This window comes from Perca flavescens, chromosome 14 (genome assembly GCF_004354835.1).
Source record: "Perca flavescens isolate YP-PL-M2 chromosome 14, PFLA_1.0, whole genome shotgun sequence".
In the NCBI taxonomy this organism is placed as follows: domain Eukaryota; kingdom Metazoa; phylum Chordata; class Actinopteri; order Perciformes; family Percidae; genus Perca; species Perca flavescens.
In genome coordinates, this window is record NC_041344.1 from 17,274,203 (window position 1) to 17,296,804 (window position 22,602).

Genomic DNA, 22,602 nt, shown 5'->3' on the forward strand with positions numbered 1-22,602 from the left:
CCGACTGCCCAAGGGGGTAAGCTTCGCTTCAGAACTCGAACCTCCAATAATTAGCCCATGTTATCTCCTTACATATACCTACGCTCTCTGTCTCTGTAAGATTGGGAATGATTGAGATTTCTCTTGGCACAGCTACCTGAAGACTTACAACTTTCAGACATGTTGCTCACGTCACATTTACGTTGTCTCTCTCAGTTGGAGGCTGCGCAGTAAAGCTGGCCATCACCAGAAAAGTGCTTCTAATATCCTTCACTGGTCTCCGTCCAGAGCAATGGGGTCTATTGGTCCATTATATAGCCTACTGTCTATGCGACTGCCCTGTCTCCGACTGAACATGTCAGGTCGGCCAAAATGAAGGCCGACGGCTCTTCAGACGGACGACGGCACGGAACACACTGAACAGACTCGAGTCACTGACCTCGCCAGACTGTCCAACGGCCGATTATCGGGTAAGGCTTTGAGCATTGAAAACGATATTCAGCAGCAGAACTTTCTGATGACAAATATGTCAAAACCTGGGCAAATAATACTATCTGCATGGACAAGAGGTAATGGGGGAGGGTGACAACGTGCAGTTCAAAGAAGACTTACTTTTTCTCTTTAAAAACATGTTTTACTTATATGGCCTGGCCACAAACAACACAACATTGTGCCATGTTTTTCCTGCTCTTCTCTCCCGGGAACTTTACATGTTATTAACAGGATAAATCCTATACTCACATCTCAACTACAGAATTGTCTCAAAAGAAATGTCAAAGGTGAGAGCTTGCCTCGCTTTTTTGGTTCCTTTTTTTGTGTATAAATTAAATTATAGTTTTAAAATGAAAATGCCTTAAACCTGACAGAGCTGGAGATAGCCTTTTATGTTTGGCAAGTATTTGGTACGAAACACCATCATATATTCATATTCTGCAAAAGTTTCACCAGTCTCCAACAAATATATTGTAGTAATGCTCAACCGCTGCAGTTTAATGAATATGTAGGTGTTAGCATGAAAACATGAAAACAAAGAACCGCAAAATGGACACATGGATTATTTAAGTATATACTGGTTCTTCCCCATCACTTATTAGTAACAGGCCTCTCCTGGTCTCAACATGCACAAACACAAAAACAGAATATTAGAGCTTCCTCTGAATAATGTCAAACTATTTATGTGCACGTTAAGCCATTCAATGCTATGATGCTAAAAGGAACGCTGACCTATTTTATAGAATTCAATTAGAATTGAATACTCACATCAGTGGTTTTAAGGCAAGGTCATGTGGCAGTTTGTGCAACCTCAGTGTCGTTTCTTTTACATGTTTTTCTTCAGTATCAAAATTTTAGATGGAAGCCAATATTGTTAATAATCAAAGTTTGATTTTACAGCTGTGTGTGTGTGTGTGTGTTTAAATTCAGTCCATGTGTCCTCAAACCTTCGGCCTGCTCGCCTCACTGTCTTTGCTGGTCTGGTCCTCTTGGTCCACCCCGTCCACCAACGCTGTATCTGGGTGCACCTCCTCTTCGTCCAGGGTCACCACCACGGGGGCCCTTCTCCTCCTTCCTCCAACACCTCCACCTTCTCCTTGCTCAGTCTCCTCGTCCTCCTCCTCGTCCTCCTCCCCGGCCTCTGTGTCCTGGCTGGCTGAGTCGGTGCAGGTGGATGAAAGGGAAGAAAGCTTGTGGCGTAGCTCAGCCTGGGTGGGAACCTGGAGGCTGATCTCTGTGGTGAAGGACTCAACATCTGGACCTGGGAGAAAAAGGAGTCACTTAGATAACTGTTTGAAAAAAGGTCACATAACCAGGAAAGGTTCAGAGGGTGGTAGGTAGTTGGATAAGTAATGCTGCAGTGGTATACTCATCTAGTCATTGAGGAATTGAACCCTTTTCTCTTAGAAAAAACAAACAAGCAATTGTATAACTATCTTAGACAAACAGTTGCAACTAAAGGGAGGGTAACGTTATAATTGTTGTAATTCCTTCATAGGTTTTGTTTAAACTTAGGATTTTCCCAAGCTCAGTCGCCTACAGACATATAAAATGCAGCAGAGATTTAATTGCATCAAATTATTTTTAGACGAAGATGAAGCTGTCAGTTAAATGTTGTGTTGACTGTGACAGGAATTTTCCCAAGCAGATGTGGACAGATGGTGTTGGTGTATCGTGCCTAAACGCTGTTCCTGTCACTCTTAGGAGACACATATTTCTGCTTCAATGCATTCTTTGATATGAATTAGCTGTAGAAAGTTACTCCACTTCAGTAATTAAATGTTGTATGATGTATGAGTTATGTATGTAGTAGTGGATGTAGTTCAGGTACTTAACTTTGTGTGTGCGTGCGTGCGTGCGTGCGTGCGTGCGTGCGTGCACACGTTACTTGTTCTCACAAAACAATTATAAAAAATCAGTAAGCTACTTAATACCTTGTGTTGTCCTCCTGGGTCAAAACTGAAAAGCAACACTTTTTTCAACGCATTTTTCAATGCTTTTTTCAACATTTTTGATGTTTTTTTTGTTACGTTTCTGTTGCTTTTTAAAACATTGTTAGTGCCTTGTTGTTTGGTGCTTTTTTTCAAAGCTTTATTCTGCTGTTTTTCTAGGCTTTCAATGCCATTAGTCACTTTTTTCAACATTTTTGTGTCATCTTTTATGTCAGTTTAGTCAACATTATTTGACATTTTTATTGCGAAGAGCGCTGCGTTGAACCATCCATGTTATTTTTGGGCAATTTTGTTGAAAGAAACTGATATAGAAAACTTTCAAAAGGGGTCAGACTTGCCAGAAGACACTGAATCAGAAAACATGAGACAGAAGACACTGATGACTGCACTCTCTCACCAGTCACAAGTGTGGAAGACAGAAATCACAGGGGACATCTCACCACAGGACAGTGTTATTGAGATTTCAACATTAACAGCTGTTGAAGAAATACTCATGGAGGAGGTGACTATGACCATTAATCCTCTTTTAGATGAAGTGCCAGACTCTAAGTATGAGCTGCTTCAACGTGAATGCGCTTGGGATATTGAAAATGTTGCAGAAGATACTTCTTGGTCAGTTACTCAAACTAAGAGTTTGCTTGCAGGGACATGTCAAAAGGAGCTCAAAGAGTTCATAAAAGCAACAGAGAGCAAGATCAATACCTTTTTTGCAATGCGCTTGGCCAAAGCTTGGTTTCATCGTATATTGGAGGATCTGAGGACCAAATTCAACAAGGACTCCAATATTGAAACTAAGCACGCAATGCAGGAAGCCATAAAGAGCTTTGATGCTCTGCTTTAGACAACGGACAGTAAAAAAACACAAGTTGGAGATGTGGTTAATGTGATTCCCAAGTTCAAAAACGTGTCCTTCGGTAAAAAGATGTTATTCACACAGAAACTTACCGACATCCTCTACAAGGACCTCATCCATGGGATGGCACCCGAGATGAGAAGGATGTCATGCAGTAGCGTGATTGTTCCTCATTTACATGCTCACATGTACGCTGACATAAAGAACAAAGTGTGGAATTTCCTGGGACTGATGGGGTGGTGACTGAACACCCAAATTGACGGCCACAGTGAAAAGGTGTTAAACACCATATTCAAAAATCAGTCCCTGGCAACACCACAGTTGCCAAAGGTCCACGTTGTCAAGAAGCCCATGGCAACTGCTGCGGCTTCTCGCTCAGTATGTGAGGAGACACGTAGCGCACCTACACAGGATGCAACGGCACAGGATAAAATTAGAAAAATGTCTGTGACAGTATTCACAGAGAAGCTGGTTTCGCGAATATTAAGGAAAGCAAAAGTGAGATGGACCATTGGAAACCCAGAGGCCACCGTTAGCTGTCTATTTGAAAGAACGTGGGCCAAAGTCAAGGGTGTAGATTTTGATACCAGCTGGAAGACCTTTCAAAACCTTGACCAGGCCATCCTCCAGGACTTGTGTAAGAAGTGGGGCAGTGCAGACAAGGTGCTGGTCTCCATGCATCTAGAGGAACCAGCACTGATAAACTGTATTGCCTCCTTAGTCAAAGATCACCTGATGACGGCACCAAAAAAGTTTAGCACCATCTCCAGGTTCTTCTCATCTGTGGGCAAAGCCATCTCCAACATCTGCGGATGTAGAAACAGGGTTGGTTGTATTTAAGTGAAACGTGGTGTGTCTGCTACGTTAGGGTTTTCTCCGGGCGCTCCAAGTGTTTCTCCCATATTCAGTAAATATAAAAAAACAACATTAGCAGTAGGGATGCACCACTGATTAAGATTCTGCAGCAGTGTATTTTTCATTCACGTAATTCTTTCTACGATTCAGCAGAAACCCAACCCAGTCTAAAAGCCCAATATGGTCCACGCCCCTGACCAGCAGCTGATTGGACGAATGTGTAACATGGGTCTGGCTGCTCGAGAATTTCAAGCCACTGTCATGGAGTAGCCTATTTTTGTAACGTGTGTTATAAATTATTCAGCTGTACATCTAATATTTGTCTTACACTGTGTGTGTGTGCATGTGCGTGTGTGTGCGTTTGTGTGTGTGTGTGCATATATGTGTGTGTTTGCGTGCGTGTGTCTCTGGCTTTACTGTTAATATCTTTGTGCCAGTCTTTACCCAGAGTATAAATTATTCAAGCACGAATACACACATCCAGGTATTGTGTGATTCTGTGTGTGTGTGTCCACGTCCGCCTACCTGCGACAGGCGAGGCAGTACTGTTGTCCTCTCCCCCAGAGTGCAGAAACACATCCAGGGCTTCGTGGTCAGACATGTCCATCAGATCCATCTGCTCCAGCATGTCCACGTTCACCTCCATGGATGACATGCTTCCTATTGGCTCTGGACACGACATGAGACAGCAAGATATTAGCCTCGCATGAGATTGAGGAAGGCAGCAGCAAGGGGCTGAGTCCAGGAAAACATTGAGTTTTTTCATTCCAAAATTTGCCAAGCAGAAGCAAATGGGCACATTCAAGTTGGATGGCATTTGAAATGAGTAAGCACATTAAAAACATTTTGTTTACCTTATGATCCAAAGCATTACCAAAATAATGAATTGCCAGGTGTCACTGTATGTGGGAAGCTGTATATGAAGGTGAAAAGCATTTTTGAAGCATTTTTCAAAATGATCTTAATGCCCATATGTACATTGAAAGAGTAATTGGTTGTTGTAGTCCTTGCTCCTAGTCATAGTGGCCGTGAGAAGATCCCTCCCTGACGCAACAACAAAAGATGTGCGACTTAAATTCAGCTGAGGCTAATATCAGGCTTCAGCAGTTTGAATTTGTGGTATGGAATGAGTATCGTCCAAATTGAATGTACAAATTTGAGTACAGTTTAAATGTACAGAGTTTAGTAAAAAAGTCCCTCTTTGTGTTTCCTAGCTGAGCCTCTACTAACACAAGGAGGGAATTTCATACTAAAAAGACCAACTGGACGATGCCTACTTGATTCGACCAACTTAGACTGTTGAAGCTTGATATAAGTTTGGCCAAAAAAAAATTGCACAGAACGTTAAGTAGTATGAAATATAAATACTCAAGTAAAGTTCAAGAACCTCACAATTGCACTAACTGAAAGTACAGAACCTGCATTCCATCACTTGAGAGGAGGGACAATTGCAGCAAACTAATATCTGTTTCGATCTACATATGGGCATGTAAGTATTGATTTAAGACTGATGTGAGCCTATAAGTGGACAGATTTCAGTGGCTCAGAAGCGAAGAACCTCCTGAAAGGGAACTCAAATGAACACATTCATCTTTTACCGGTTGAAAATATTGGAATCAACCTTAACAAGTAAATAATTATCATGGTACCCACATGTATATTTCAGGGCTGGGTAAAACACCTTAAAATTAAATTAATGTACAATGAAAGAACAGATCATGGCCACGCAATGCATTAAACCCAGTATACAACTAAATCACTGGAAACTCCTCTTCCACTCCCAGCTAACACGCTAACTACGACAGTCCTGGATTCACCACCTTGCAGGGGTATAAACGCCCCTGTTTAATATCATGATGTACACTGCATGCATCACAAACAGCCAGTCAGTGCACTGTGGAGATGAAAGGGGGGTGGGGGCAGAGTTGCGAGCACAAGAGGAAGAAGGGAGGTGATTGGTCGGTGCACAGCAGTGAGAGAAGATGCTATTGGCTACCGTACCTCAAGGAAATGAGGAGAGCAAAGGAGGGCGGCACAGGGAGGGAGAGCAGAATAAAAAGTGAAGAAAGAGAGAAAGAAGGGAAATGTTATTTCAAGACTGCCCCAAAAGTCTCCCCCCTGTCCTTTTAATAAGCAACACAAGATCACACACAAGTGAGTATCATATTTTCAGATCACTCAACTTTGGCAATTCATTTGATTGTCCACAAATGTACGTAACACACATTTAAAGGGATTCTTAGATATATTATGTACATAATGTAACACACAAACCCAGATGGATTTAATGTGTATACACACAAATGGAAATGCTGTGTATCATTACTCAGTCACACACATATTACTAAATTGGTGTGTAAAATCTAAAAAAAGTTCTCTCTCTCTTTTTCTGTGATGTTTTCTGTGACACATCTTTAAAGGAAAAAGGGTCTAATGCTCGCTAATAACTTCTCAGTATGAAGCCTCTTCTCATGTGCATTTCCATATCTCGCCTGTCAGCTCCGCAATTACTACCACATAGCAGCTATTCAGCATCATAAAACTAATAGTGGAAGGGGAGTCAGTTTTCAGACCCAAATGAAGCTGTCTTTCCACCACATGAATACAAATGTGCACAAACACACACATACACACACACACACACACACACACACACACACACACACACACACACACACACACAAACCAACACTATGGCTATGTTGCAAAAGTCTTGACCCAAAAAGCACTGCGTTGAGATCATCATGTAATCCATGTGACTGCCTCCAACATCTTCTTCTTTTAGCCCTACTGTGACCTTGCCTAAAAGGTTCTCCTGCTGCGAAGGACTGTTTTTGCCTGTAGTGAAATTGCAGAGACTGTGTGTGTGTGTGTGTGTGTGTGTGTGTGTGTGTGTGTGTGTGTGTGTGTGTGTGTGTGTTTGTGTGTAAAACCCTTGAGATTGGCTTTTGATGCCTTAGTGGCTCATGACATCCGCAGCCCTTTCTCTCTTTTTCTCGACTAACTCCTTTCAGATTTTTGTCTGTATCTTTCCCCCCTCTTGTCTCCAGCTGTATCTTTGCTCTTCAGTGGCACAACCCTGCTGTAGGGATTTGTAGCTGTGTGAAGGATAACAAGTCACAGTGTGCTGTGTGTTATTGAGCTCTCACACCATTGCCTTATTTTCAGATGTTTTAAACCAGAAATGTGATGCGAGCCCCCTCTGTGACTAAACAAATTATGACTGGTTGATTTGAATTGGTCTGTTGTGGATTTTTATTGAGCAACCCACATGCTTGCCTTTGTACTGTGAATCACATAATTTGAAGTGTGAAGCCTAAATGTAAACATCTCCTCTGTCTGTTTTACTGTGAATGAATGTAGGCAACATGAGACAGTGACTATGAGCTTATGAGCTGTGAATATTTCATTCACTGCACCTTAAAGTGCTCATATTATGCTTATTTTCAGGTTCATAATTGTATTTAGAGGTTGTACCAGGATATGTTTACATGGTTTAATTTTTTTTTAAAACACCATATTTCTGTTGTACTGCACATTGCTGCAGCTCCTCTTTTCACCCTGTGTGTTGAGTTTTAGCTACAGAGTGAGGCATCTCACTTCTGTTCCATCTTTGTTGGGAGTCACACATATGCAGCAGCTAGGTAAGGACTACTAGCCAGTCAGAAGCACAGTATGAGGGCGTGCCACGCTAGCAGCTAGGCGAGTGTATAACGTGTGTTACAAAGTGACGCATGTTTGTCACGGGAGTAAAGGCTGAACTACAATAGAGCTGTTTGGAACAGTTTGTGAACAGTGTTTTCTGTTGGAGATGGTAAGTCCCTTTGGGGTGGACTTTGTTTTTTTTCACTTTATAAACTTATAACATGCACAAAACAGATATATAACACAGTAAAGGCAAAAAAGCCAAAAAGCATAATATGAGCACTTCAAACCTGACTGTGGTGACATTTTTTGTCATGGAGATTATGAAAAATACAGCATTGAGTTATAAAAAAAACACAGTAAAAATATAAGTCTCTCCCTCTCCTTTACTAAGTCTCTTTCCTTTCGCTTCACAATCCTCTCTAATAAGCCATTTCCAGAGGATAAGGGAGCAGAATAGATGAGTAAAATAGGAAGAAAAATAACATTGCAATCTCTGGGCAAGTAGAGTCCAATACATCTTTTAGTGCAGGGTCTCATGCAGTCCCTCATTTCAGCACATCCTTTGGGTATTTTAGCAAAGGCTTTTTGGCAGTAATACATGGGGTAAACTGCAGCAAGATTCTATTACAATCCCAATGGAAGACTACATTTATATGGCGCTGTGGCATTTTTCAAAGTAATGGCTCTACTTGTGTGTTTAGCGACAGGCACTCAGGAGTGTGGAGTCTCGCTGCAGAAAGCTATTATGGCTCAATCTTGTGATATGTAGTTGAAGTGTCAGGGTTTCAGGACTGTGGACCTAATTCATTTGAATGCTTGAATAAGTAACAGACACAACAACGTAAACAATTATTTTACCCTTTGCAGGCCTCAGACCAAAATAAATGCTACACTTCAAGCTGTTTAAATATAATCAAAGAGCATGACTTGTATCTGAATAACTTCTGACCTCGCCACTCCTCCTTCTCACCTCTCCTCTCAGCAATCTGCAGATAGCCAGTGGACAGGTACTGCTCCATGTCTTGCTGAAAGGCCTCCTCAAAGAACTTCTGTCTCTCTTTCAGCTTGACCTGGGGGGCTGTGGCCCCTCCTTGATCTGCCCCAGGGACTCTCTGTGCATGCTCCGCGTCTTGCTCCACTAGAAAAAAAGAAGAGAGATAAAGGTTTTTAAAGTTTGCATATTGGGTTAGGTGCTGGACATGAGGCAAAACATGGAAAACAAACCACCAAAAATGAGCAAGTCTTACAAACATATCCTTAAACAGTCATGTCCAACATATTATAACTGTCTAATGCAGGGTAATATCAAACCTGAATTACCACCAAAATATAGTAAAATTTTACTTGGGGCAAGTTCCATCTGCTGTCCACTGAAATTCACAAGAAACTCTTCATAATGTTTCTGACATACAAGAAAGGGAAAACATTGCCTCCTTTTTAAATACAGTCAAAACGTAATTTACATACAAAAGTTATCTTATAAATTTCTCTCACCCAAACACTTTCATCTGAAACTAACTTTTGAATGCTGAAAAGCAAAATTGCCAAAGCTAAACTAGATTGCTGGTGTAATTGTGTAAGAAGAAGGTGAAGTAGTGATAATAGTTAGAAAAGTGGGAATGGTTTTGATTAGTATGAATTTCATTGAAATGTTGAATAATAGAAATAATGTATTAAACTAAAGTGGAATATTTTAAGGTTTTTTTGAAAAGAAAAGTCATAGTATAGGTATGTCGAAAAGTCTTTGTATAGGTTGTTAAAGAAAGCCTCAGTAGCAGCACAACTAATTTCACATATGTGAAGAACGTTCGGGAGACCTTAATGAATTACACAGAAGCATTTAATGAATACTCTAATGAGGAGACAATTAAGCAGGTAGTACAGTATAACCACAATGTGTTATTGTGCAGTGCCGTCCCAACTCTCTAAAGTTCCTGGTTGCTTGTCGGTAGCAGTGATAACCTGTAAGCCTGTAAATAAGTGATAAAAAAGTCATAGTATAGCATGTCAAAAAAAAGGGATAAAAAAGTCATAGTATAGCATGTCAAAAAAGTGATAAAAAGTCATAGTATAGCATGTCAAAAAAAAGTGGTAAAAAGTCAGTATAGTATTTTGAAAGTCATAAAAAAGTCATAGTATAGCATGTCAAAAAAAGTGATTACAAATGTCATAGTATAGCATGTCTAAAACATTAATTAAAAAAGTTATAGCACAGCATGCCAAAACAGTGATAAAAAAGTCATAGTATAGCATGTCGAAAAAGTCATAGTATAGCATGTCGAAAAAGTCATAGTATAGCATTTCAAAAACATTGATTGAAAAAGTCATAGCATGGTGAAAAAGGTGATAAAAAGTCATAGTATAGCATGTCGAAAAAAGTGGTGAAAATTCAGTATAATAATGTCGAAAAAGTGATAAAAAAGTCATAGTATAGCATGTCAACAACATTGATTAAAAAAGCCATAGCATGCGGAAAAAAAGTGAGAAAAAAGTGATAGTATAGCATGTCAAAAAAAGTAATTAAAAAGTCGTAGTATAGCAAGTCCAAAAAAAGTGATAAGAAAGTCGAAAACACTGATAAAAAAAGTCATAGCATGCAAAAAAAGTGATAAAAAAAAAAAAAAATAAAATCGAAAAAAGTAATGTAAAATTCACAGCATTGTATGTCAAAAAAATATCTAGCCTGGACTGGGTATCGAACCTGGATCAGAGTCTGGAGATATTAATTGCTGGTTGCCTGTCAGCAGCAGTGATAACCTCTAACCAGTGTGCCACTAAAGAATTAATGTTGAAACTCAGTAATAGCATAGCATGTTGAAAAAATTGATTAAAAAAAGTCATAGTATAGCATGTCGAAAAAAACCATTAAAAAGTCATAGTATAACATGTCAAAAAAATAGCCTTGCCTATGTCGAAAAAAATATCCAGCCTGGACTGAATATTGTACCCGGTCCAGAGTCTGCAGCAATTACTTGCTAGTGCTATTTGAAGCAGTGTTAACCACAAGGCCACTGGGATACCGATAGAAAGAGGAAAACAGTCATAGCATAATTTGTCGAAAAAAGCCATTAAAAAAATCTAAAAAAAAGTAAAGTAAATTATTAAAAAGTCCTAGTATAGCATGTTGGAAAACGTGATAAAAAGTCATAGTATAGATGTTGAAAAAAGTGATAATAAAGTCATAGTATAGCATGTCGAAGAAAAGTATTAAAAAAAGTCATAGCATTGTATGTCAAAAAAAATGTCTAGGACCAGGACTAGGTATTGAACCTGCGTGTGTGTCTGCATTTCTTACTTGCTGGTGCTATTTGGAGAAATGTTAACCACTAGGCCACTGTGATACCAAAAAGAGAAGGTTGAAAAGTATACCATGTCGAAAAAAGCCATTAAACGTCATAGTGTGGTGTATCGAAAAAAGTCATATTATAGCATGTTGAAAAATGTGATGAAAAAAAAGAATTTATGAAAAAGTCATGTCGAAAAAATATCCAACCTTGACTGGGTATTGAACCTGGGTCAGAGTCTACAGTGATTACATTCTGGTTGCCTGTCAGCAGTAATAACTCAGTAATAGCATAGCATGTCGAAAAAAGTGATGAAAAAGTCATAGTATAGCATGTCAAAAAATTTCATAGTATAGCAAGACAAAAAAAAGTGATAAAAAAGTATAGTATGTTGAAAAAAGTGATGAAAAAGTCATAGTATAGCATGTTGAAAAATGTCATAGTATAGCATGTCGGAAAAAAGTGATAAAAAAGTCATAGTATGGCATATAGAAAAATGTCATAGTATAGCATGTTGAAAAAAGTGATAAAAAAGTAGCAAGTCGAAAAAAAAGTGATAAAAAATCCTAGCATAGTATGTCGAAGAAGCCATTAAAAAGTCATAGCATGTCAAAAAAGCCATTAAAACGTCATAGTGTGGACTATCGAAAAATGTCATAGTATAGCATGTCGAAAACCTTGATTAAAAAAGTCCTAGCATAGCATGCCAAAAAAGTGATAAAAAAGTCACAGTATTGCATGTCAAAAAAGTGATAAAAAAGTCATAGCATGTCGAAAAATGTCATAGTATAGCATGTCGAAAAAAATTGTGAATAGTCAGTATAGTTTGTCGAAAAAGTGATAAAAAAAAGTCATAGTATGTCGACAAAAAGTGGTAAGAAAGTCATAGTATAGCATGTCGAAAAATGTCATAGTATAGCATGTCAAAAACACTGATTAAAAAAGTCATAGCATAGCATGCATAAAAAAGTGATAAAAAGTCATAGTATAGTATGTCGAAAAAAGTGATGAAAAAGTCATAGCATTGCATGTCGAAAAAATATCAAACCTTGACTGGGTATTGAACCTGGGTTAGAGTCTACAGTGATTACATTCTGGTTGCCTGTCACCAGCAGTAACCTCTAAGCCAGTGTGAAACTAAAGAGATACTGTTGAAAGTCATTAATAGCATAGCATGTCGACAACATTGATGAAAAAAATCATAGTATAGCATGTCAAAAAAAGGCATAAAAAAATCATAGTATAGCATGTCAAAAAAGCCATTAAAAAGTCATAGTATAAGCATGTTGAAAAAGCCATTAAAATGTCATAGTATAGCATGTCGAAAACATTGATTAAAAAAGTCATAGCATGGCAAAAAAAATGATAAAAAAGTCATAGTATAGCATGTCAAAATAAATGGTGAATAGTCAGTATAGTATGTTGAAAAGTGATAAAAAGTCATAGTATAGCATGTCGAAAACACTGATTAAAAAAGTCATGGCATAGCATGCCATAAAGTGATAAAAAAGTCATAGTATAGCATGTCAACAACATTGATTAAAAAAGCCATAGCATGCGGAGAAAAAGTGATAAAAAAGTGATAGTATGTCAAAAAAGTGATAACAAAGTCATAGTATAGCATGTCAAAAAAAGTGATTAAAAATGTCATAGTATAGCATGTTGAAAACATTAATTGAAAAAGTCATAGCATAGCATGCCAAAAAAAGTGATAAAAAGTCATAGTATAGCATGTCGAAAAAGTGCTGAAAATGTTGCGTGACGTCATCAGAATACTATGTACTGTACATAAATACACGTATATTAACGTCTGCAAAACATCCATTAGTATCATATACAAATAAGGGGATGATTTAAAATGCTGTTAACAGTCATCTTTAATGTGCCACGCCTTGACACTTTATTTATTTGGTTTCTGATTGTTCCACGCAGACCGTGATTGGTCTGAACAGTGCACTTGGCCCTGTCCTTGTAGTTTAAGGTGTAGGTGTGTGTGTGTGTGTGTGTGTGTGTGTGTGTGTGTGTGTGTGTGTGTGTGTGTGTGTGTGTGTGTGTGTGTGTGTGTGTGAGACAATGGTGAAAGCAGGGCAGCATCCAAAGAGCAACCCATTACAAAAAACAGTGACATTGCAGTATACAATCAGCGATAGTACACTGTTTAATCGCTGAAAAGTAGCTAAAGATGTCCGCAGAGTAGACTGACAGAAGACAGAGCCCCACATACAGAGGTCAGTGGTTGGGCAGTTGTCTTCTGCGATTTGAACATTACCTTCTTTATATTTATTGCATTTACATCCCAGGTCATACTGAACTGCGTGTCTTACACAGCTCTGCACCACTCTCTGCCTTTACTCTGTGTTCACCAGCCCCCCCCAAATCAATACACTGCTTCACGAGTGTTGACTGTAGTGCAGGATCAGAGTGGGAACTCTCACACAGACCTGATAAAACAGACTGAGCCCTGAAGGGGCTCGCAGCAGATGGACACACATCTACACAAAGAAGGCAACAATGGGCTCCCACCAGAGCTCCCTCATGATGAACACCACACCAACAACCCATGGAGACCTGGAAAAGAAAAGCTCCCTTTCTTTATGTCATTCCTCACTCAGTGTCCAATTTATCTCCTTTTATCTGACTAACCGTGTGTGTGTGTGTGTGTGTGTGTGTGTGTATGTCTTGAGACTGCTCTATTAGATTAGGGGCCTCAGGGAAGCTTTGTTCAGATTGTCAAGCATTGTGTAGGGTTAGTAACAGAGGATAGATAGGGAGTGAGGGAGAAAGAAAGAGGGCAGTGTGTTTAGTTATAATTAGGGTTTCAGACGGACAGCATTAATGATGGAGCTAGATCCTGTCTTTTTATTTCTCTGTCGCTAATCAAAATCTCAATCCATTATTAGCCTGAGCGGTCTATTTATTTAGACCATCTATGTACCAACTGGGGGTGTGCTCATCTGTCTTAATGTCTAAACCTTCCTTTGTCCATTACATCTACATACAATCACTTTATCTAGAGCTGTTGTTAGTTGCATGCATCCCGAGTTATTCAAATATTAAAAGTATCCCAAATGCCACATTATTATAAAATCAAAAAGCTTTCCCCTAAAACACTCAGATGAATGTCATATTCTGTATTTATTGATTAGCTTTTCCATCTTTCACGTCTTGTAAATTTCTCTTCTTATAGTACGTCTTTTCTTACTAATCTTTCCTTCCCCCCCCACTCCCTTGTCTTGGTCTTTTCCTCCTCCTCATCATCATCATCATCATCATCATCATCATCATCATCATCATCATCATCTACCAGACAACGATATCCTGCTATGCATGTTGCTGTAGCTACGGGGACTATTTTTAGCGTTCATATCTAGCCCTAAGGATTAAGTTTGCACTGATGACTTTAGTGTCCCAACTCATTAAGTCCCACACATTCTATCCTTACATGCTGTGCTGCACATACTGATGTACAGACATACCTGCAGGTTCATGTGAATGCACATGTGGAGTTGTAAAGGCACTACACCAACACAAATGCTCACACAGGCTCACAAAATAGTCTATCACACAAACCTATGGGACATGATTCACTATGTACAATAGTGAATGAGCGCTCACACAGACGTACACATCTGATGATGATTCATAGCGGCTAAGGTAATTGCATTATGTTAGTCATAGCAGATGATGTCAAATAAATTACATCATTTCATTCAATTACAAAGACAAATGTGTTGGTACTCGTGTGGAGTAGCTGCTACAATCTAAAACTGAACTACCTCTTCTGAAATGAGCACAAAGAGGAATTTCCCTCATGAGAAAAAGACATGAAGTGAAAATTCTGGTGTACTACCTGAGTTTGCACTCGCTGTGTTTCTTGATGTGTCTCCTACCGCAATCATCATGCAGGCCAAGAAAGTGAAACCGTCCTCTCACAGGCTGTTTTTTTTTGCTCGGAAGCTCAGCAGGCAAAGGCACACACAATGAACTCACAAAGCTGCTCTCCTTCTCACCTCCCCAGCGGTGGACCAAAACCCAGGGGAAATAAATGAAGAACATAAATAACATTAAATAATCTTGTTCTGCTTGTTCAGATGGCTATTTGTGCAGATGGATCAATATGAAATGAGACTTTTAATGTAATTAGACTCATATCTGTTTTCAGAGGTAGAAAAAAAACATCTGGGTTGTGCTCTACAAATGCAGGAAGCAGAAACCACAGAAAAAAGGCTGGATGTCAGAGTGGGCATGCGTATCTACGTACATGTCTGCTGCTTACTTGAATGTGTGGGTGGTCATGCACCTGTGTGTGCATTTTTTATATACAAATTTATTTCATATACAGACATAATGAACAAGCAGATAACCATTTAGCTGCTGATTGACTGTGCTATTTACTCACTCTCATACACATGCAGTCTGAAGCAGAACGGTGAATGTTCTTTTATAGGTCATGTAAATGTTTGTCCACATAGAAGCACAGGGACCAAGCCTGAACCTCAGTAGCTCTGCACTATATTTACAGCTATTGTATAGTGAGAGAAAAAGCTAAGAACCACAGATGAAAAGTAGAGAGGAAGCACACCATTGAGGGCAATTCAAATCTTTAGGATTCAACTCAAGCTTTTGATTTGACTAACTAGAGTAATTTTCTCACAGCTTGGCTCCCAAAGCAAAAGTGCAAATCTTAGGTTTTAATTGTTCATCATACAAGCTTGGTCACCACATCTTCTTAGTACAGGAAATGCTAATTTGGGCTCACTTGTAAGAGGAACACATTTCTTTTCATCGACGACATATGAGACTCCTTGTCAATAGGATTTTTAAAGCACTTATTTTAATTAGAGCTCTTTCAGAATTTTGTTCAGGAAGAATTCTTAGGAATAAAGAATATTGACTTAGAGCAGTGACAGGCTCCATTTAAGTGACCATAAATAACAAGTAACACTAACAGCCTACTTTTCAAACGGAAATATATCTCTTTGGGAGACATCAACAGTCAATTCAAGTCACCGCTGAGCCGGTCCACAGTCATTTACACTTTGTAGTGCACTTCACATATCAGGTGCAGCCAGAGGCTGTGCATAAGGAGAGAAGGTTACATTTGAAGCCTTGGTGGACAAACAAATGAACGGACAGATGAAAGTGTCGGTGGCCAGTTTTCCTTTAGTGCCTGCCACAGGCCCAGGACTAGAGCCAGCTTTTGTGTGCCTTTGTGTGCAGACAGTATTAGACATGTAATGGTCCACTGAGGCCGATTGTGTATGTGGGCTAGAAAGAAAGGGGTGGTGAGATGCAGGATGTGCAGCGGGTAAATGTTTTCATCCATGTGTCATTCTAGAGATGACAAGAGAAAAGGGACACGGCCACAGGGCGTGACCTTGAATTCAAAGCTGAAGAGGTCACAACATTTTAAACACTATGAAATGCAGCACGCTTATGTGATGTCAAGGTCTGTGTTGCCTTCAATCCACTCTCAGACATTACATTTATTTTATTGACTGTGGCATTTTTTTTCAAGGATGGATGAAACTTTGATACTCATTCCTCACAAGCTCCAATTATCTTTTTTTTCCTTCCTATTTTGATTAACACTCAAACAATCCATTGGCGATCTCATTATAGCGGTTTCATACACTTTACATCACACTGACTCACCAAACAGATCAAACGTTCAATATCTGACATAAATCCCCCTTGTTCTACTTGTCACTTTAAATTAGCTGTCTGGTCTCATATGGATTTGTTTCCGTTTGCTTATAAAGGCCTAATTCTCATTTCATCCTGAGACAGCAGTGTGCAGCCTGAAGACCAAGAGGCAGGCCTGACAGCGTGGACAGCCACTGCTTCTTCTTCTTAAGCCCTGCTCACTCAGCCGTGGTATTTTTAGATTCTGTCCGCCTCGCTATATCTCTGAAGTGCTCAGGTTTCCGCCAAAGGCAGCCCGGTGCTGTAAGTAACACACACAATCACTCCTTTCACCCTGTTACACACACCCATCAAAATGACTTGCATGTTAAGTGACAAAATGTGCATGATACAAACACTGGGTTTTCCAGAGGGACTTGATTAACTTGCTGTGTGTGCAAATGAAACATATTTAAGCATGCACAGGGAACAAGGGGAAATTACACACATTAACAGAGGAGTGAGTCACTACTGTGGTTGAAGTTTGACTTAATTTTCTCTCTATAATGAACCATCCGTCATTTATCTGTATAGCCGAGTACTAATTTGTAATGACTTTTATTAGCTGCAGATGTAAATGTCCATATAGATACTCAAACACATATGGGGTGACAGTAGCTCAGTCTGTAGGGAGTTGGGTTGGGAACCGGTGGGTCGCAGTTGAAGTCCAATACGGACCAAAATATGGTGGTGGACTGGTAGCTACAATCATCAAACCAATCATCCTCACACTCTAGTTTCACTGTCTATCTCTTCTTTCCTGTCGATAACACCCATCTGTTGTCACTCTACACTGGCAGCTTCATTAGGTTTCTGTCCAGCCTTTGCAAGCTGTAAAACATCAGCTGCTGAGATCAAACACTCACACAACCACTCGCGGTTGCCTGTGAAGCTGGATGAGTGCGTTTGGCTTTTCATACCATTTATTTAAAAAAAAACTGTCATCTAAATGAATATTTAGCTCAAGAAAGATAAAACACATTTTAAATCTAATTTCAAGCCTCTGACAGCCTTCCAGCATTTCAGTGTTATTGTTATACTTTTGTAAGTATAAGTTGGTTTTCTTAAAAACTCTTGCCTTGGGGATTAAAGATCGAAACCGCAACTACAATTCTTTCTCCCTCTGTTCAACACGGTGACATTTTCAGTGGCTTTCTGCAATATTGAAAACATTTTATTCAAAATGTTCCACCCTAGCTGCAGGCTTTACTTTGTTCTAATTTACATAAAAACAAGAAACCTATGAACTTTCTTGTAAAATTCACATTCCGATTTAAACCATGTGTAAATTAAAGACCAAGAAAAGATGTCTGCCACTGTATTATCACTCTGGGTGATTTATAATGTGTGGTTGTTGTGACACATTTATTCTTACCATTGATGTATTAGTGTTGTTTTGAAATAGTTTGTCAGTTGTCAGTTGTATTAAAGATACAACAGAGGGCTGTGTTTCCGAGTGGGCTACACTGTATGCTACATGCAGTGTGGGTGTAAAACATTTTCCACATTTTCTGTTCTCTTCATGTTTTCCTTGACCTTACAACAGAGGGCAATTGATTTCCTTGCGGTTTGTGTTAATTTATTTGTTTTGTCACAAGTGTTGGTCAGTGTACACAATAAACATAACTTGGAGGTGTTGTATGTCAAGTCAAGTCAAGTCAAGTCTTGACTTGACTTGACTTGACTTGACTTGAACTTGGAGGTGTTGTATGCAAGGTGTCAGCTGTGAGTGTGATGGCAAATGAAAATATAATTCCAAAAATAATGAAATAAAATACATAGAATAGCTTACTACTACAACTTACAATACATCGTCAGTTTTATTTTTTGCAGAATTAAACATAAAAAAAGAAAATAGACATACAAACATTTACAGTGAATTTATGCCTACTAATGTGGCAGCGTAGTGGTATACAAACACACACTACTTTATGTGCCAAGCATTCACAGCTGGCAAGCATGCAGAAACTTTCGCTGGTTTGTAATCAAATGAGTGATACGGCAGTCAGTGACGGGTATCTAATGAGGGGCTTGTTGAAAGGAAATTATTACATTAAAAAATACTGAGAATGCAGAGATTTCAGATTTATTGTGACTGCTTCTGATCTATGTGACAGGTTATAACATATTATTAAGTCATATCGGTCTGGAATTCTGAGTTAGAAACAGTGCGTTTAGTTACACTTCAAACACTAACACTCTTTATGCTTGAAGCTGTGTTTTTAAGATAAAGATGTGGGCAACAGTCAGGAGCTTATTAAATATTTGCATGGTCCACATGATTCCACATCTAGGTTTCTCTCTCTTTCTCTGTCAGTAGCCATCATCTAATTTTAGTGTGTTGAAAACACCCATTTAAGCAATTTTGCTAACCAGGCAACAGCCCATCAACATGTAAGGCAAAGCCTCATGGTAGGGGTTGTTCCTGCTAAGTCATTCACAGCCTGAACACCAGTGGAGGACAGAACATTGTTTATTACTTATTATGTTAAAAGATACCATACAGCTTCAGAGACCCCACACAAAATGTAATAGCCCATTATACCACCCTGAGTGATGTGATTCATTCCTTTTGACCAATTCCACGTATGAACACATTTCACTAATGTGGCAAAACAACAAGCTGCCACTGTTATTTACCTGCTTTATGGTCTGTCAATTAGTCATACAAAAAAACAAAAGGAGAGAAAGACATAAATTGCTTAGACAGATATGAAATGTGTGCAGAAACAGACAGACAGAGACACACACACACACACACACACACACACACACATGGGTCACGACAAGGCCTAGCAGCAAATCAGAGGTGTCAGCTAGCAGCACAACAATCCACATAAGGTTGTACAGTGGGATTAGGAATGTACCAATTAGATGTGAAAGGGGTGAAGGAAAATATCCTTCGGAAATGTCCTCATGTGTTGTTATACAACTTAAAACTTTGTGTGATTCTATTATGTTCTCTGATTGAGCATGTATACTACAAATCAGTTAAATTAATGCTACTAGTGAATAACTTTAAATAATTCTCCAAAATGTAAATTTCTCATACTCACCACCACATCAGACCCTCATTTATTAGCTCAGTGATAACACATTTGTGGTTGGCGATATTGCCCTGGCCTCTCCTCGGCTCTAATGTTGCTGAAGCTTGAATACCACAGAGATTCTGGCAATTTTACAGTGAATGCACTGTGGGGGATTTAAATGCAGCCTCAGTCTGTTACATCCAAAGAGCTTAAAGCCAGATTTGATAAAACCCAGGCAGCTAACTGAGCATTTCAGCTCTAAAGTAATCAAAGCACCAGCAATATCAACTGTTTGGGCCTTATGGGGTAGAAAATAAATACATCTTAGGTGAGGAAAAAGTCATGACATGATTCTTAAATGATCACAGCAACTTTAGTGAAAGAAAATGTAATCTGACCAAATATCTCTCCTGTGACATACCTGACAGAATTAAATTATTTGGTTAAAAAAAAATGTTTTACTTACTTTACTTGCATGTCTTGTTGCTGCAGATGCACACAGCAAGCAGCTGTGCTTAGCTCTGGGATGTGTGGCCATGTCTGCTTGCTTGTTTTGTTCTGAAGGGAATGAGTTCAACATCTAAATATTGTGGGTAGAAAGGCCTAAAGCAGAGGCGATGGAGACGAATGTAAGCAATATTGTTTTCCAGCTTTTGGCTTCCCACTGCCAGCTGACATTTACCTCCAAACATTTTCATTGCTGCAAAGCATCTGGCCTTTTAAATGTGTATATTAAAAGTGTACAGTACATGCATGTTGCAGCATGCAGTCACACAACAGAGAAGCTGGGAGAAACACTTTTACACCAGCAGGGGCCAGATGGTTAGAAAGGTTGCTGAGGGCAATAAGGGTACAGAATATATCCAGATTATGCATTAGCTGGTTAATGTATATTAACACCAAGCAGGACATTTAGGATAGGAAAGAAAGAATATATTATGCTTGACAAAAAGCCACTTTGCAGTTATCAGAGTGAATAGTTAGTGGATTTGTACAACTAAAACAACTTAAAGCAGAAGGAGCTGAAGAGTTTTGTGGATTTGCTTCACTGCATCAGAGATTAATGGTGACGACTTTTAGTTTAGGAAGTGGTTCTGAAGTGTTCCTGAAAAGTGAAATATCAATGCATATGCCTACCAAAACTATTATGGTCAAAGAATGTCAACAAATTACTAGAACTAGAATATACATTATATCTAGCTGAACGTAACATAGACAACTACTAAATATGTGTTACATGTTTAATTATTGGGTGTGCGCATATAAACCTGTTGATATCTAAGCCTTTGATAATGTTTAAAAGTAGCTGTGTTTCTCCTTCTTATCGGGTCTGCAGCCTTGTAAACTGTTGGCTGGTTGGTTTGTCTACAGCAACCATAGCAACGCACAGAGCTGACCACAAGCCTACTGTAAAAACCCTGATTGAGACCCGAGACGCATATTCCGAATGCGCTGTATACATGTCTAAAGAATGCCTCTAAAACCCGAATAATACCGGAATATCCCACGTCAAATTCTATATTTGGAAAAAGGCCTTATTTGGAATATCCAACTGGAATATGCTGTTTCCATGACCTGTATCAAATTTGGAATATTGTCATATTCGGAATAATAGTGGAATATTGGTGTGCATGTAAACATACTGAATGATGACATTTAAGTTAAAACATACTGTTGTAGACTAGACTAAATCACATGCAAATTATTTTACATATTGCGCCTTGAGCCGATATCTTGACAACTGGTGACGGAGGACAGAAAGAGAGTAGTTTGTTTTATCTGACAGCACCTGACAGTACATTGTCAAATAGAGGGTCCATCCATCAAGGAGAGCAAGGAGGAAAGGAGAGGTCTACATGTTGTCAGAGGTCCCAAAGCTCTTCACAAGCCTTTCAAACTGCCCACCTAACACAATCTGCTCAAAAACGTCTTTCTCGCTTGCCAACAAAATGTCCTGCCTACGTGAACCCTCTTCATGTTCACTGAACGGTGCACTTGGCGATTCTTGTAAGGATACTGAACGTACCACACCATTTTATTTTGAGAACCCACTGTAACTAATGTGTAAGGCATGGGTGATAAATGATGTTACCTAATATGTGGAAATTGAATTCTTGAGCTAATCAAAATTTTGCAGTTCCAGTCCTGCTTCATTTGCCATTCAAATGCTGCTAAACCCATCCTTTCAAACAGGGATTAAGTGTGTCTTAATGAATAATGAAAAATTCAAATTTGCATACTTTTTCCTGTGCTCAGAGATAAATATGGGAGAAAAAGAATCCTTGGGCGTTCAGCCAATGGACTCTAAGCACCTAAAAACAAGGAATTGAACTATGGTGGATGCAGTTTATTATCCTAAGGCTTTACCTATAGTTCAAAAAAAACATCCCTACTCCCCAGGTGACATTTAAAATTGCTTACATCACCAAAACCTCTGTAAACTGTTAATAGAGGAGGTAAAAGGAGAAGAAAAAGTGAGGATGAGAGGCATTATCTAACAGGTTAATTGCTTGCCTTGAAGGGAGCTTTGTTCAAGTCGATAAGGTTGATGTCTTGTTTACGATGGGTAACGCAGTAATGACTGTGTGTTAGCCTCTAAATAAGGAAACCTGGCCAGTCTAATCCTCACAACAAGGAGGCAGGTAAAACCTCTAGAAGGCTCCATGTGACTGAAACAACACAACGAACACAGAAAAGTAAACCAGAGGGAACACATGCCCTCAGGTGTTTTGTGCAATGTAACCTGAGCAGCAGGAATATTCTGGACAGGCACAATAGAATATTACTGTGGCACCCTATTTAAAATGGTCAGTTTCAAGGCTGTA

General features: G+C 39.2%; 1 protein-coding gene across 5 annotated transcripts in view; it reads right to left on the minus strand.

The window, feature by feature from the left end:
* Positions 1-391: 391 nt before the first annotated feature.
* The window catches only part of dtnbp1b (dystrobrevin binding protein 1b), a 79,367-nt gene continuing 57,156 nt past the window's right edge, over positions 392-22,602 (minus strand). For 4 of the 5 annotated variants that reach the window (XM_028597679.1, XM_028597677.1, XM_028597678.1 and 1 more), the window contains 3 exons: positions 8,750-8,917; positions 4,657-4,800; positions 392-1,732 (listed from right to left, as the gene is read on the minus strand). In XM_028597679.1, the coding sequence (XP_028453480.1) occupies positions 1,413-1,732; positions 4,657-4,800; positions 8,750-8,798 (513 nt within the window). In that variant the 5' untranslated portion in view covers positions 8,799-8,917 and the 3' untranslated portion in view covers positions 392-1,412. Of the gene's footprint in view, positions 1,733-4,656; positions 4,801-8,749; positions 8,918-14,913; positions 15,242-22,602 lie in introns of those variants that run through there. The other variant, XM_028597674.1, reaches the window with a different exon arrangement.